At 50.3% G+C, this 15903-nt stretch overlaps 6 protein-coding genes across 6 annotated transcripts; 3 read left to right on the top strand and 3 right to left on the bottom strand.

Annotated features, from left to right (window-relative positions):
* Positions 1-8754: 8754 nt before the first annotated feature.
* Positions 8755-9291, bottom strand: LDX57_007846 (uncharacterized protein; the record flags this gene model as incomplete). The annotated part of the gene is made up of 1 exon (XM_046089563.1): positions 8755-9291. One exon carries the CDS (start codon positions 9289-9291, stop codon positions 8755-8757), a length of 537 nt encoding a protein of 178 aa, XP_045945534.1.
* A 1290-nt stretch (positions 9292-10581) lies between these two features.
* Positions 10582-11532, top strand: LDX57_007845 (uncharacterized protein; the record flags this gene model as incomplete). The annotated part of the gene is made up of 3 exons (XM_046089562.1): positions 10582-11082; positions 11135-11234; positions 11291-11532. The coding sequence occupies 3 exons, from the start codon at positions 10582-10584 to the stop codon at positions 11530-11532; spliced, it is 843 nt and encodes a 280-aa protein (XP_045945533.1).
* Positions 11533-12355: 823 nt separating this feature from the next.
* Positions 12356-12966, top strand: LDX57_007844 (uncharacterized protein; the record flags this gene model as incomplete). Its single annotated transcript, XM_046089561.1, has 2 exons — positions 12356-12598; positions 12682-12966. 2 exons carry the CDS (start codon positions 12356-12358, stop codon positions 12964-12966), a joined length of 528 nt encoding a protein of 175 aa, XP_045945532.1.
* A 122-nt stretch (positions 12967-13088) lies between these two features.
* LDX57_007843 (uncharacterized protein) lies at positions 13089-14091 on the bottom strand (the record flags this gene model as incomplete). Its single annotated transcript, XM_046089560.1, has 4 exons — positions 13089-13193; positions 13245-13429; positions 13488-13587; positions 13636-14091. The coding sequence occupies 4 exons, from the start codon at positions 14089-14091 to the stop codon at positions 13089-13091; spliced, it is 846 nt and encodes a 281-aa protein (XP_045945531.1).
* Positions 14092-14523: 432 nt separating this feature from the next.
* Positions 14524-14790, bottom strand: LDX57_007842 (uncharacterized protein; the record flags this gene model as incomplete). The annotated part of the gene is made up of 1 exon (XM_046089559.1): positions 14524-14790. The coding sequence occupies one exon, from the start codon at positions 14788-14790 to the stop codon at positions 14524-14526; it is 267 nt and encodes an 88-aa protein (XP_045945530.1).
* A 472-nt stretch (positions 14791-15262) lies between these two features.
* Positions 15263-15703, top strand: LDX57_007841 (uncharacterized protein; the record flags this gene model as incomplete). The annotated part of the gene is made up of 2 exons (XM_046089558.1): positions 15263-15274; positions 15323-15703. 2 exons carry the CDS (start codon positions 15263-15265, stop codon positions 15701-15703), a joined length of 393 nt encoding a protein of 130 aa, XP_045945529.1.
* Between the last annotated feature and the right edge of the window lie 200 nt (positions 15704-15903).

The following is a 15903-nucleotide window of genomic DNA, read 5'->3' as shown; positions in this document are numbered from 1 at the left end:
ACAACGCTTTGGCGGACCATGCAGCAGTTAATGGCGTGATTTCCTTCAACTCGCAAGATGCAGAGATCGTCGCTGAGGTAAGAAAGCTCCCCATGGAAGAGAGGTGCCCACGGCGCGCTGCTTCACTGCTTAGTTCCGTGGCTAATGATACCACAGTACTAGTCCATTGATGACACCTTAACACAGTTTCGGAATTTAGGGGCTCGTTGGATGTCACCAAGTTCGTTCTATTTCTTTCTAGGTCAGACAAAACTATAAGCGCCGAATCCACTTCCAAGCCCCGTTCACCAGCGGCGAGAAGGCATCCTCCCTTCTCTTCTCGCCTGCCAGATGGACGGTAAATACGAGCTGGTCCGTTGTGGATCTTTAGTTCTTTTACCCACAGCCGGAGATAGACTGAAGCACGGGAATGTATAGAGTATCTGTACAGTACGGTACAGGACAATAGTGTCCTCATACGCCGCCCAGTTTATTCAAGGTATAGGTACAGTAGAGATAGATTCCCAGCAATTCTCAGTGCGGACTTGAATGAACCATACCTTATAAGTACAGTAATGAGACCAGTATCTAATATTTACGTACGCCTGTGGTCTCTTTTCCGTAGAATGGTCCAGCTCACTCTAAATAAACTGCCTAGGGAAAAGAATCTCATTGAGCTTTAAGTAAATATACGAATTCTCCTGTGAAATCCGTCGAAAATCTCGTCTGGCCGACTCTCCCAGACAGAGCAATCACGGTCAACAAAGAGTGTTGAAAGTGAACTCAAGGTTGAATGACTTGAAACTGCAAGGTTGTGAAACAGAATTGGCTCTAGCGGATGGTAGAGAGGAGCCTTGATACCAAGCTCTTGAAGTGACGAAGGTAACAATGGTTCCCGGGGAAGGCAGTCCTGACTGACACATAACGACTTGAGACGCAAGAATTTCTCCAAAGACCCAATCTTTGGAACTCGGTCGAAGTCTTCGCCAATGCCTCTCGAGCGGAAATTAAACGTAAGACTTTGGAGGCTATTCTCATGTGACGAAAGTGCCTGGATGATCGTCGCAGGATCTGAATCTTCCGAACTATATCCCGTTGGTCTATCGTAATCGAATGATTCAAGGCGTCTGCAGCTTTGGATTAAACGTGCAAGAATAGTGTATCCCAAGTTGCTGTCGCGGATATGGATGTGACGGAGTGAAAGGCCCCCACTCGCTTGTAGTTCAGACAAAACACCGGCATAGTTGTCTCCACCCACACAGCCCCCAAGCGAAAGGGATAATAACCCCTTCAACCCAAAGATAGAGCTGCGACACTCTAGACTAGTATAGCGAGTCGACACATCAGGAATCTCCCAACTGGGGCCCGGGGACTCAAGAGACTGAAGTCGACAGAAATGGCTCTTGTCCTTTAGGAGATCGTTGAGAAGCCCCGCGACCCGTTGGCCGCCAGGTACCGCGAGATGTTGGAGATTTTGGCTTCGCTCGAGGAGAAACTTGAATATATCTTCAACTTCGTCCATATCTACTTCTCGAATGTTACTGGCCCGCATCGATATTATTTGAAGAGCAAGGGAAGGTTCCTTTTAAACCTGCTGGTAAAAGCTCCTCAGTCGCTCCAAGCACTTTTCTGGTGACGAGTATCCATCACGAAATGTTCTGAAAAGCAGTAGGCGGCTTAGAATTTGCATATTGGTTGAAACCAAGCATAACTTCAAGAGTGACTTCGTGTCAAGTCTCCCGAATATATCGAGCAATATCTCGGAGGGCAGAGAATCCATTGCAAACTTCGGGTTGGAGGAGAAATCATTCGGTACAGTTTTGGGGCTCAACCAGGGCATGAGTGGCCTTTTTAAGGTGTCCAGTGCTCCGCCTCCAAGCGGTGGAGGGTATCGTATTGGTCGGACTACACAGCCAGGGGAGAGTGGGACAGCCACCACAATGATGCAAATAGATTATATTATATGTTATCATGGGTCTAGGTAGTTCTTTTATTTTAGCGCTTGGTATAGGGGTTTGAAGTTCACCTCTCATGGGGAAGAAGGGATTTCAGCCCACAGTGTTCACTTTCTACGTGTCTCCCTTGTCCATGAGTACAGTACAGCACTTTGTTTTTGTCTCTCGATGACAAATCTATGCTAGTAGAGTGTCTCTCTGGACCTCTTAAGCACAGCAAGCGTCACCCGTGCTCGAGATATGGGGTTTCAAGAGAGAAATACCCGGCTATCAAATAAGGTTCCACTTCACACCGGCAAATGTAATCGATACTCGGGCATTTCGATCCTGCTGCACCACCGTCATCCTGAGTACCACCTGCAGTATGCTGGAATAGTTTTCTGTCCCACCATGCCCTGTAAAAATATGTGCTGGTTGACCGGCGTCCTCAGTGTTGACGTCGAATTCATAGCCCCATCTTCACTGATGTTGATAGTAGAAAAGATCTGTGACGTTTTACCAGCGCACTTCAAGTGCTATCTAAGGCCCGACAGACTTGCTATGGTACCGGAGAGCTCCCCAGCTAGATCTTAAATCTTCTTTGGTTCCCAGGACCATGATTGAGGCTCCTAGGAGCCACGCTCGACATCTGGGGAGACATGCAGTGGATCCTAAGAGGCTAATAGAGCGGAGACTAACCGTAGGAGCTCAATTTGGGCTTTTATGAGCAAACGCAAAAGCTAGGTTGCATGTTCAGAGGATATCCTAGTTTGCCATGGTAGTCCACTGTTCAATAAGACCATATAGAAAAGCGTGTCCGCGACAGTTTCCCAGCAGCTTTATCATATTGACTCAAGGCTAGATAACATATTGATAATGGTCAAATCAAAATACTGTAGTGAACTATCTAGCGTACCCGGTCAATTAACCGATTATTTACACATCCACTGTATTAGGTTTCCAAATCACCGTATTCACCTTTCGTAGAGATACAAGATATACCGAGCTCGTTACACCACCTTCAGGAAGAAAGAAAAAAGGCGAGTACAGAGAGTCACTAGTCATTGAACGCCATCGAGAGCATGAGCGACCGCACAATATTAGGAAGTCTCGTTTCCCCGAAACCCGGGCTCCTCTATGCCGTGGAATCCGGGCATTATCGCTCCGTTGATTATTTTGTTCATTTTTTCATTCGTAGAAACATCATTTTATTTTCACTAACGTATATCATCCTTACAGCCGTTTCGGTGGTCTCGGAAGTTTGGCCCAGGACAATATGTGGACGGGTTCGGTTTGACCGACCGTCCCACCGTTAATGAAAGATCTACATCCCATAGGCAACCAAATAGCTTATAGTATATCTGAAGGACCAATTGGTACGAATACCTTCCATCCTTACTTGAACGCAGATCTCGCTCTCCGTAATATCAGCTGAACTAGAACTGTGGTGGCTTGCCCGTGCATCATGCAGCGATAATGGTCCCTAGTCTCCTTTCGGCCACTTGAGCATGGTGCTGACAGATTTTGTTATTCAGGCCTCTCAAGGCGTGCAGTGATGCCCTGAGCCGTCTTGACATGGGCTCTGAAAGCTCTGGACCAGCACCCCTTGATTACCCCGAGGGCTGTTCTTCCTATTTTTTGCGAGTCCATGGTAATCGGCTCGGAACACTTTAATCAGGTCAGTAGCTTAGGTAGTGCTTAACATCTGTAACTCACTTCATGACACAGGTAGGTAGCTGGAGCCCTCCAAGCAGCAATAACGGAGCAGCCAGGCTCAAATCACGAAGGGGCCGTTCTGAAGAAGGTCAAATCTTTGAACACCGGGATACTCATTCAGCTGGCAATCCGAAACTGGGCTGTCTCTGTGTCCATAGGTTGATCTGGTTTGGTTCAATAATCTAGAATACAGCGATTCCTTCCTACTACGATTATTTCAGTACATCGTTGCTTCGCCCGGGTATTCGGCCATACAGCTCTAGTCATCCGAAACCCACCGGTATCTTACCCTTACCCAATAAGCTCAGCCCGAGAGTTACGAAATCTCGATCCATCTCTACAACACATCTCTTTCTTAGACGGGAGCAGCTATAATGAGACGCCGCAGAATTGAGTATGTTGTAATAATTTCCGCCACTCGTGGCGAGTACTTATCAGTGCGACTGGGAATCGTCCCCTCTAAATTCGATGGCCCACCTGGAGTAATCGCCAATGCCGCCATTTTTTAAACAATTTGACAGTATTATCGTGACTTGAATACCTGTGATAAGGCTCATAGCCCCTAGCATACGGGGAAGGCCGAATCCTGGTCGTCGACGAAATGGATGTTGGATGCCGAGGACGGAAGAAGATACCGGGCATCTTCCTAGTTAATAATTCAGGCGGGTCAGCCCTTTTCAAGGTCGGGAATATATTTGTTTTTCTACAAGCACCATTAATTGTGATGACAGAGATAGCTCAGATCCAGAAATTAAAGAGGGCAAGACGTTTCAAGATCACTAGGCAAAACTTGCCCGACGCCATTAACCACCACCATGACCTTGGCAACTATCTGGGCAAGTTGAAGTGGGACTGGTAAGGTCGTCAGAAATACCCGTCGCTCGCGTTCAATTTTTGACCGCCGTCGTCCTTGACCAGCGGACGCGGTTTTTGGCGCCCGATAGATTATCTCATTGGCATGTACACTTTCGTGACGTACCCGGATCGCAGGCGAGACGAAAGTTAGTCAGGCGTCCAGTGCTTAATACATAGTTATTGTCCTCGAAGAGGTCAAAGATGACCGGACGGATGCCCAGCTAGCAAGTGTAAGTCAAAATGAGTCGTCGGAATTAATTAATGTCCGGGTAAGCCGCGTCCACCCATGTGGTCTAAAGACTGGGATTGTTGGAGTGGCTAGGCGACTTCCGCCAGAAAATACTTCACAGACAACGGATTTCCCACATTTAAATGTCCTGATCCCTCCTCTATGTTGTCGTAGTATTTAGACTACCAGGACCTTTTTGCACTCTGTCGCCAGTTTCTACAAGCTCTGTACCCCAAACAAAACCACATTTGGTATCTTCACTCGTGCGTCTCATGGCCAGAAGACAATACCGGGTCTGGACCCCAGAAGAAGAAAATGACTATCTACCATGAGTGGCTAGGCACGAACATCTGACATGGTCGGACAGGGCTAAGAGGTATCTGATCGAGCGCAAGCCTAGAACGAAGGAATCTCTACGGACCAAAATTCGGCTCCTCGAAAAGGACATAGAGCGGCATCGTCGTCTTGTCAGGCTCGATCGCGGATCAGACGTCAAATCCCTAGAAGACAGGGTCGGGGCCGGAAGACTAACCATAATAGTCTAGCGCGAAAGTGAAACCGATTCCGCCACTCATGTGCAGATAACGCCAAGGGAATGTCGTCAGGCAACAGTAGCAGAATACATTGATATGAGACGGGTCAATATTACTTACTATAAAGCAAAAGATGAGAACAGTTTGGAGCCAATCGGAAATAATTAATTATTTCCGAAGCACGAAGAGAAGATTGAGCATCGTTCATCAACGTGTTCAAGGGCGCAGGTTCATTGACCATAATATTACTTAGTCAAAGATCTACTGTCAACAGCACCATAGTTCAGTGTTATCAGGGTATTACTGAGGATGCTAAAAATGTTCTAGAGGAAGATATACACAGCCCTGTTCTTGCGGGTCATCACCTTCGGACAATACAAAACGCAGTTGCACAGGAACAAACGTGCATACGACTGTCCCTTACCATCTGCAACCGTGCCATGGAGGTCACCAACTCCGGGGCCGCCAAATCGAAGAGGGCCATTCAATATTTATACCTTCTGCCACGTAGTTACTACCTGAAGAGCTGAGCTATGAAATCTGCATGCTTCGCTGCCCAGGAGCCCTCATAAACATTACGGAGCACCTACGCTGCTTAAGGATTCTCACTTAGTCCATAACGAGACATCATATCTATACCATACCAACATTGTTTCTCCTTCAAACACATCCTGATGGACCCAGTCTACCTCGTATAAATCAAGTTCCAATGTGCTTTTGTTAAGTGTTATAGAGCTTCCAATAGCTGGATGCTGCACTTTATGTTAATGCCTCCTGCATATCATTTTTCTCATGCGCCGTTGGTTCAATTCTAGCGCCCTGCATGTATGTGTTGGTGTATATTGGTCCGGAGCGATTCAGGCGCACACAGAGAGTGAAGGTTTGAAAAGCCAAATGAAAATAAAAAAAAAGAAAAAAAAGAAACTCTAGCGAGGTCGTAGGTACCCACTCGTGAATTAACCTCAGATATTATAACTGGTAAGCCCTGACATGAAGACGCCGTCAGGTTAAGCCAGTTTAGTCTCGACCTTCAGCTATTCTAGAGTTGACCCATCTGAGGTGGTTCGATGCTCCCGCAGTATCCCGCGCGGGGTCCGCGTCCAACCACCTGTGATATGGTTCAACATCGATGTCCATAAGCCTGAGCTCATCGGTCATCTTTGGCTGAACGATCGCCCTCACCTGGTCGCGGATAGTCTGTTGAGCACACACTGCAGATGAGCAATTCGTTAGTATGGCTTGAACGGAAGCAATCCACATTCCCCGGACTCGATGGCCATACCGCCTACCAGCATACTTCTTCGATGCAGAGAAAGGTGTTCGCTTATAGTCTTTTCCGCGTCAACAGACCCCCGATTGAATCGCACCCTCGAACCAGGGCTGCGAGAGGATTCATTTTTGCGATTTTGTCGGTAGTAAAGGAAGAATTGAAGGATCTGTCATTGTCAACATGTGTAGAGTAGCCTGCGCCGCGGTTGGGTTACTTTGAATTCTTAACGATCAAGGTCAAGCAAATGCTGCATGTTCACCCAACGACGATTATCTGGACACCGTTAGCACAATCCCCTATGTTCAGAGAGAGACAACGCGCTCGCGGTTGTTGCGAAAGCCAAGTACCTAAGTCCTCAATTTGCTAGACAACGATGAGCTTCCGTACCATGGCACAGTGTTGCTCACTCGCTAGGACAAGCTCCTGGATGAGAGAAAATACGCGCGCGATGCCGATATCCTCTACGACAAGTAGCACAATCCCGAAGCGGGTGAGATCGGGCGATCTCCCGTACGGACCCAAAATGAGTGCATTCTGTCGAACACTGTGGAGAGTTTTAGCCTGATAAAGGGCAGCATTGAGTGTCGAAGACTGCGGGCGGGCGAGCACGTGCAGGGTACGTCGGCTCGTGGCATCGTTCAAGGCACTCGCCTCACCCAATGTTTCACCTTTACTGGCAGTGCACGCTGCAGCATCATGGTCTTCCAATGGCTCGGCATGCCTCCGTCCTTTCCTTTTTTGGGCGCCGTATACCGATGTGTTATCATGAACTAAGGTCTCCGCCCCACTCAACGTGGTTTCCTGATCGGTAGGGCGCGCGGATGCATCATCCCGTGCCGATGTCTCACGCTGATCCGACAAGTGTACTAATTGAGGGGCCAGTGCCCCGGAGTCTCCGGGGCCAGGCGTATCATCACAGGATGAGATATAAAAAAAGGAACAGTTGACTTGCGGCCCGCAGACCTGCATGCGGGAGCCAGATGTATACGTATTGACCAGCCTCAACCTTCCATCGAGATGGAACGGTGATATCTATATGCAGGAGCTCATGACAGGGAGAAATAACCACGGAAGGCCACGAGCGTCTCCAGCGTCTGATTAGGGACCTTACCAGGGCGGTCGCAGTCAGCGCAATCCATGTTGCCACCGCAGCCACCAGGTACCAGAGGCATTTTGATCGGTACATCCAGACATGGAACGACAGTGAGGCCAGTGCGGTCGACCCCAAAAGGTAGTGGCACTTCATCGCCAGCTGCGGATGGCGACGAGTGATCGCATGCAGCGTCACCGGAAAGATCAATACTATGGCACATGCGGCCTGATTTAGATTAGACGGAGTGATGTCTGTTTGGAAATTGGGTCATGGGATATCTAAAGTGGATGGGGGCTTACCACTCACCATGAATGGAACGTAATGCCGTCGGATTGCCTGCACTGGTTTGTCATCACTCCGGATCGCGATAGCTCCATGGAGGATGGAGTGGATTATGACTGCACGGCCGATCCATCGATGCATCCATGATACGGTCGACCACTTGACACCAAGAAGATGGGCGGGGAGTCCGAAGGTCAACCCCGTCCATAGTGGAACAAGGTTCATGACGGCGATGTTGGCAGCCCGTCGGTGGACAACCATCCAAGATCGAGACCGTACAACCAATGGCAGGATATTTACCGTGAGCAGGAAAGCGACAATCAGCCCCTCTTGGATTGTGGCCATGTCAAGTTGATAAAATGGCCTCGGCAGAGGGGAGCCTAAAAGTCGGTGCAGGTGCATGACAGGCCGTCGGAAAATGCAACGGCAAGACCGGTAGGCAAGGCGCCAGCCAAGCCAACTTCCCAAGATGATTACGGCGCATATCCCATACCAGTCGGTCTGCGATATTCGAACAATACGGTCGTATAAGAGGGATGTCGCTGGCGGCATCCTGTAGGCAGGAGGATAGCTGTCAGGAGGGGAGTATTTATGTACAACATTTAGTATCTTCTGAGGCCTTCAGTTGTATACTAACAGAGACGAAACTAGTATTAATAGCAAGACAATCCGGTGTTACTACACAATAATTCAGATCCAGGTTAGCGACAGGTAGTCCGGATGTGCAAATACTGAGTGTTTATAGTCTGTCCATAGATCAAGATGAGACGGCGCCACATATGGAAACGCCGGGCCTGCTACTGTATACTTGGTAACCCCTTTCATACATGATCAAATAGCACCTAATGAAGTGTTGCCCGCCCCTATACCCACCTCACGGAAGGGCCTCCGATCCGAGGAACATTCCATTGTCTTTTCCATTCAAACTCCGCACGTGCTTCCCGCTCGAGCGCTTGCTGCAGGGCGCTGCGAAGCCGCTGGTTTGCTCGTCGAACGCGCGCGTTGCCCTCCGGGCTGGTCTCAGGCTCGAACTCGTATTGCAAAATCAGGTCTTGAGATACATCGACGGCGACCGCGGACAAGTCCTCCAGGATTTCCAGGCAGGTTTCAAAGAAGCGATTCTCGTGATCCTGACATTGCCACTGTCGCTTCTTTTCGACAATGGTCTCCGGCAACGAGAGTCGCCGGTTGGCTTTGGCACACTGCAACCGTGCCCGGGTGGTTTCCAGCGCGATGGTGGATCCGCGAGCCAGGTATATTTGGTGATCGAGCGGTTGAATGTCGGGCAGATCATGCGGGGTTGGACTAGCCGATGGCTGCGCAAGCTTCGGTGTATGGGGTGGTCGGCTGTAAATACTAGACGCATCATCGTCGGCACTACATGGCCCATGCAGCGACATTATGACGCAGAATCATTGACCGAGCTACTCGAACATTCCCCTGCATCGGTTCTACCTGCGGAAGAGAACAGAGGCGCTCCTCTATTTATTCTTTCCACTCTCATCAACCGGTACGTCCTTGCGCCCGGGGACGGCGCAGGGCTTCCTATCCTATTTACAAAGGTGAGGGGCCGTTTTTACAAAGGAGATATAGAGCGGGGACCATTTCATATCGCTGCCTTCAATGAGAGCAGCTTCAACGCAGGCGCTTTTGCGACTGCAGCAAGCAGGCAACAAACAATTGTGCGAGCTTCTATACGGCCAGCAGTTTTGTGTACCGTAGCATCCACGATTATGCGTGGCAGATCGGCCACATGAAGCCAGTCGACCAAGGCCCAGGAAATAACTACCGTATAATAAGCACAATGGTGAATGGCAATGAGGCGTACGTTCGATCATTCCAACCAGATACTTGGATTCATCACCAGGCAAGACGGGCACTTAGCACGTGGCTGTTACTGCTCTACACGAAGACCGAGACAAGCTCATGTGGGCTGTGTTAAGCTTGATGTGGGCAATGGCCATAGCTGTGCGATCTGTCCGCCTCATTCTTTGAAGGTTTGGCTAAACGGCTATAGGTGTCGGGTTTTGCTATCCACCGGGGGAATGAAGCACGGAGTGCATTGGTATGTGCGAGGTCATGGACGGGAATAGCCAACAACGCATTACTGACGATGTCCAAGGAGACCCGGCCCATCCTATCCCACAGCGGTCAACCCGACACTGTCAACCCTTCTACGGGGCATGGTATGTGATGCCCGGTCAAACTTGCACTGCTGGAAGATGTGTATGCTAAGACGCGACCAAGAAGGATCTACGATGTTGCTGAACCGAAGGCGTATGCACCATTGGCATCGACACCGAGCCCGGTGTCTGTAGAGCAAGACCCATAATGTGTCCCTAGATGGCCCGCTCAGTTGACCAACCGACCATGGTATTGACCGCCGAATCTGACGAACGAGCCAACATGCAAGTAAGCAGGGTTTATTGCTGGATTTCACCGAGATGGGCAATACCGCTTTGATGAGAACTGCCACGGCCCACATAGAAAACGCGAGGGGGTGTGAAAGGGAGGGTCTGGCCAAATTCCTTTTATCGAATAGTTTAAAACAAATACCACATTCCTCGACGAGCTCTCGGTTCCCAGGTACGACAAAGTCCATGCGATGAGGCATGTCGGTATAAGAGCCAGCGATCATTGCTACCTGTGGCCGATGGACCTCGTCGGCCGATTAACGTGCGCTGGGGGCCATGTCCAGTCATAGACGTGAGGTTGCGGGCCGCACGATGTGGTTTGAGGGCGAGGAACCACGGCCTGTCCAAACACCGGAGGTGCGCACAAACGTCCATTCCGACACGGTATTGGCCGAGCCCTCCAACAATTTCGGATCGAAGACGTCCTCGTGCGAACCCACATACACCCCTCGTGAAATTCCGACGAACAACCCATGGCAGACATACAAACCATGTGCTCGCATCGTCTACGGGGAATGCATGGTTCTGGCCCAGCATCGACAACGTAAAGCGGAATTTGTTCATATTCAGGATGGTGGCACGGAACGACCAATCATAGGTGCTTGCATCCAAACACTGGATCAAAATGCCCACCGCAGCTTCCGCCGGCTTGTGGATGTCATGCAGCGTCACCAGCGCTACTTTTTGATATGGGAGCCGATTGAATTTTCCGTCAGTGAGGTTCTGGCATCAACGTGCGAGATCTCGGAGAGTGAGATAGTGCAGATTATCAGGCCCGTATGTATGAGCCTCTATCTTCCGAGTGAAGCGATTGACGCAGATTCGATAGGTCCTGGAGGGTATTGCGTTCCTTCACAACCAGGGCAGGGTCCTGCAGAGCCTGACACCTCGAGACATACTCATAACTGCAAACGGCGAAGTTAAGATCGGTAGGCTGGCCCGGCATGATTCAAGGCTGCAACGTACTAACGTTGACAAAACATAGCCGGTGTGGAGCACAGCCGCGAGTGCGACACTTCCCCATCTGATGCGGCAGCCTCGCAACTGGCTCCACTCGTGACGATTGGGACGGATTTGATGAAGAAGAATAGGGCCGCTTTCCCCTGGAGTTGGCATGCACAGAATTTCTCGACAATGGCCATTGACAACCCGTTCGTGAATCCTGTGGACGCACTGTTAAGTGTAGGTTGCCCGTACGTTTCAGTCGCCATGCCGCAAGCATGCTGATTTCCCAGCATTCTTTTCTTCGGCCTTCAACGGGCGAAGAAGGGCTTCAGGTTCTCATCAGTGTAGTCAACAAAACCGCTTATCACGCAGTCATACCTCTACGTGACTCTGGGCATCGCGTACGGGATCGAAATGGTGCTACAGGGGGAGGAGACTACGTGCAATGCTCAGTTGAGATCAACCCGAGAGAATCATTTGTGCGAATGGCTCTCCTCCGGTCGCAATAGTCCGCCGCGGCGGTGAAAATGGCATTTGTTGAGCGCAGGATCCGCATCAATGACCCTGTTTATCTGATCGGTGCTTGTGTGCTTATCAATAACGGTCGTTATGTCTTTTTTAAGCATGGCAAACAAGTTCATTTCAGTAACATGTACCTCACGCGCTTTATCAATTATATATCATAAATACATATCTTTATTTTATTTCAACGTGATTTATGATCCACCGAAGTCGATTCGAGTTTTTTTTTCTCGCCGGCTCAAAATTATAAGTGGTCAAGCGGAACCCCAAATGCACATGGCCAAGAACGCGTTCAGCAATCCCGGCAATTGTGGCCTCCTCTCTGTTGCGTATACAGGCCGCCATCTCATATTTATGAACCCCCAGTTCCATGGTTGCTACCGCATCATCCACCTTTTATCCTCTACCGTGTGCAGACCGAGGGTTTTCATCCGTCCTTGGTTTGCGCACGAAGAGCCTGTATACATCCCACATGGCTCAATCGAGTAATAAAAAGCGTGCTCTGAGGCGACAGTGGTGCCGCGAGGCATTGTCCAGGCATATCCGTACTACCCCTAGAGCCCCCAGATCCTGCCGTACACTGATGGACCTAGATTACCGGCTCGGCTTGCGGATCAACCCGAACGAAGTCCGCTTGCAGCCAGCTCCACAGGACGGGTATATCTGGTCCGTTACCGATTCCAAGGCGCACCTTTTGGAGACGCCCCTGAGCAATGGAACCGTTGGTCTCTATGAGGAGATATGCCGTGAGCTTGGACGTTCGCTCGAGGCCGTCCGCCCGGCAGTTCTGCAAGGGGACCACAATGATCTGGAATTAAATGAGAATGTAAGACGTCTAATGGCGATGGCCGTCTCTACCCGTGGCATATGTCACACCGTATTTCAAGGCTGATGGGAATGATTGGGCAGACCGAAAATGAACCGACCCCGACGCCTGAAGACGATTCATTTACCGCGACTATTCAACGCTTGGAGCAGGATAATCAGCAGCTCGATGACGAGAACGAGCGTCTTCGTGATCGTATGCAAGCATGCCTACACCGGTCGCGAGCCTTTGAAATAAAAACCTGGCATTTGCAGAGGGAGATCAAGCGTCAGAAAGAGTATATAGGGGAGCTTGAAGAAGAGATAGCCAGGATGAGAGATAGCATCCGTGAAGCTGCCAAGGTACTACAAAGGGCGACCAAGGGGTGAGAAACTGGGACCTATGCAGTATAGTATTGATGTTGTATTGATGGAGTCCAAGCCCTAAATTATGCTTGGCCACTGGTCATAACGCAGCGGGCAAGGCTCCCCGGTGCGATCCGGAAGGGTAACTAGACATTGTTCACCTCTTTAATATTGTAACTGGCAATCTTGTTCGCTATAGAGACACGCAGCACTAAGTCGTCTGCTCCTCCCGCCTCCTTTAAGAAGGAGTGCTGTAGAAATGTGAGCAAGGCGCAGCAAGGTGAGCCAATGTGCCAACGTACCTCCAGCAACTCGTCCAGGCGCTTGGTCGTCAGATCTCGAAAAAAGTCTTTCGCTAGCGAGCTCCAGATAGGCCCACTCCCCTTCTGGCCCATCAGATCGGCCATGATAGCAGCCAGTGCGGTCAGCTTCAACGTGTCGGAGTTCATCTCTGACGGCTGTATCTGGCAGCTGTGTTCCGCACCCGCTGGTAGACTGGGTTAGATGCTCGAATTGTTGCCCGGTTTGGGGGCACGAAGACGTACCAACCCGCACAATCCCATCTTTGTTTAGCAGGATCGCTTTCGAGTCCAGCTTGGCGAGTGCTCTTCCTTTTTCGCGAAGGAACACGATTCCCTGGAGTATCTGCCTCCGTCCGTCAGTGTGACATTTCCCCTACGCCATGGTACATACCGGTAATATAACCTGTGCCAGCTGTGGCTCATTGATGGGCGCCCGGGCGTCTAAAATTTCTCTCACCGACAGCTCGACCGGCTCCCACACCAAGAACAGTCGGTTCTCGTAGTAATAGGCCTCGAGTAAGTTGAGAAAGCTCTCGTGGGATAGTCGCTCAACTGTTTGTAGGAGATATCGCCTATCAGGCCTGTCAATAGAAAGGCTCTCAATGTGAACGATTTTTGATTGGTGCTCTTGATGATGTGCCAGAGCGACATAACGGCCGCAAAAAACCACCGCTCTCTGTTTGTATACGGTCCATGGGTCCTGTTCGTGGCAACCGTCATCACAGGCAGCTGAGTCCGACTTCCGCCTTTTAGTGGGGTTCAATGCTGCCTCCTCGGGAAGGGCCCTTTTCCCTGCCCCCGGTGTGCCGACAGACTTGAACCAGATAGTCCGATGACGATCGTTCATGGTTTGACTGGAAAAATATCATGACTTTCAAAAGCAAAGGTGTACTTGGTCCTATTTGTATGTGGTTTGCCAGTACGTCGAGAATACCTATGCGGGCAAACTTAAATTCGGGCTCGGACTGGAATGCATGCTCTCGGCCTCCTGGGGGTGGCACTGCAATCAGCATGCTATCTACACCATATTTGACCGCAAAAGCCTGCCCTGCCGCCTCAGACCAGCACAAACCTCCCCTCCCCCCTCCCTCTTCTGGTTGATGACCGTGTGTGCAGAATCACATCATCCGCCCCACGTTCTCCTGCCTCGTGCATTATCCTGGTCGCATATCTCATACTAGCCTCCTTTCGGTGGAAGTGATGCGGATCTATGGCTGGTCAATTCACCCGACACAATTTCCTCTTGTCAATCAACCAGCCTACATGATCAAGTTCCGGCTCAGTAGAACTCTTCCCGGTCTATACGTGCCCTTCCCTCCTTTGCGCGTAGGGCTGCGACAGTGTCACGGAGGCCGATCGCGATGATAGCGGCCTGCTCCAGATCGCCGGGACCGGTGGATTCGTCAAAGCATAGTTTCAGAAGGTCGTCGGAATCGGACTGGATCCTTTCTTGTAATTCTTTCAAAAGCAGGTAACAAACCCGGTAGTAAGCATTGAGGCATTGCTGTCGACCCATTGCCTTGACCAATCGTACAATTTCATCCATCTTGGGGAAAAGTAGAGTTCCGGCTTCCTCTCATGCACCTCGGCCGTGATATAACCACTGAAACCCTAAGAACAACGGCGTGTTGTCCTGGTATGAGCTTTGTATGAAGGGAATCCCGCGATTTAGGGTGCCGTTAATGCTGCATGCGCCTCCAGCTGAAAGGCACGCGGAGTATCTTGTTGATGGTCCAACCGGTATAATTTTCAAAAGTGCGTATGTCTTTTCACTAGTCCCGGGCGATTGCAATGGTATTTCCAAGCCCTCAACTTAGATTTCCACCCAGAGCATTTGAGAGTTTCGACGGCAAGCCGATAGTGGTTACACGGTGGCTCTTGGCCGAGGTAGCTAGCCAAACACAGGGTACTTAAACAGCTCATTCCAACATTCATGTGCACGAAACCTTTCTTTCGGAATTATTCCCTACATCGAACCCACATTCCTACGCCTTACCATACTGTGCCTAATTTCAGGTATGGACATATCTGTAAGTATTGCCTTCCATCGCCTGCTATGAACCCGCTAATCGGAGAAGGACGTGCTCCGGACCATCGCCGAACTAAGCAGTCGGGCTGCTCGAGCCGGTCGTGACCGGCAGAGGCGGAACTACGATCATCGCTCCACACGAGAGGCGTTGAAGCAAACCACGGCCGACCTCGAGGAAGTGGCCAAGCTGGCAGATATTCTTTACGAGACGAGCCATCGGATGGGCACCGTGATCGACTACCTGCTGAAGGAGCGCGGCGTGGATGGCCAAGAATCGGACTCTTTCGAAATGATGTTGAGTCACGTACTCAACGGGCTGGAGGAGCAAGGGGAGGAAGGGAGGCCACGTCTTGGTGGCGACAGCGGGCAACAACGTCCGCAGATGGCTCAAGCCACGGAATCTGGCCCTGGTCCGAGAGAAGTTGCGTAAAGGAAAGGGGAGTCCTCGATAGGAAGCTAAATTAGCCGAGTAAGGTTGGCTGGCTGTAACTCCGCCATCTCCAACACCTGTGCGCAAGGAGCAATAAGTATATATTCCAACCATCCAACCCTTACCCTTGTACATCGAGGGGAATTGTACGGTGGGTAGGATGCGAATTAGAAACTTGCCTGTGTCAAGCAACGAATGGT

Source organism: Aspergillus melleus, assembly GCF_016097325.1.
Source record: "Aspergillus melleus strain CBS 546.65 chromosome Unknown contig4, whole genome shotgun sequence".
Taxonomy (NCBI): domain Eukaryota; kingdom Fungi; phylum Ascomycota; class Eurotiomycetes; order Eurotiales; family Aspergillaceae; genus Aspergillus; species Aspergillus melleus.
Note: the sequence above shows the minus strand (reverse complement) of the source record. Positions and strands in the feature narration are given on the sequence as shown.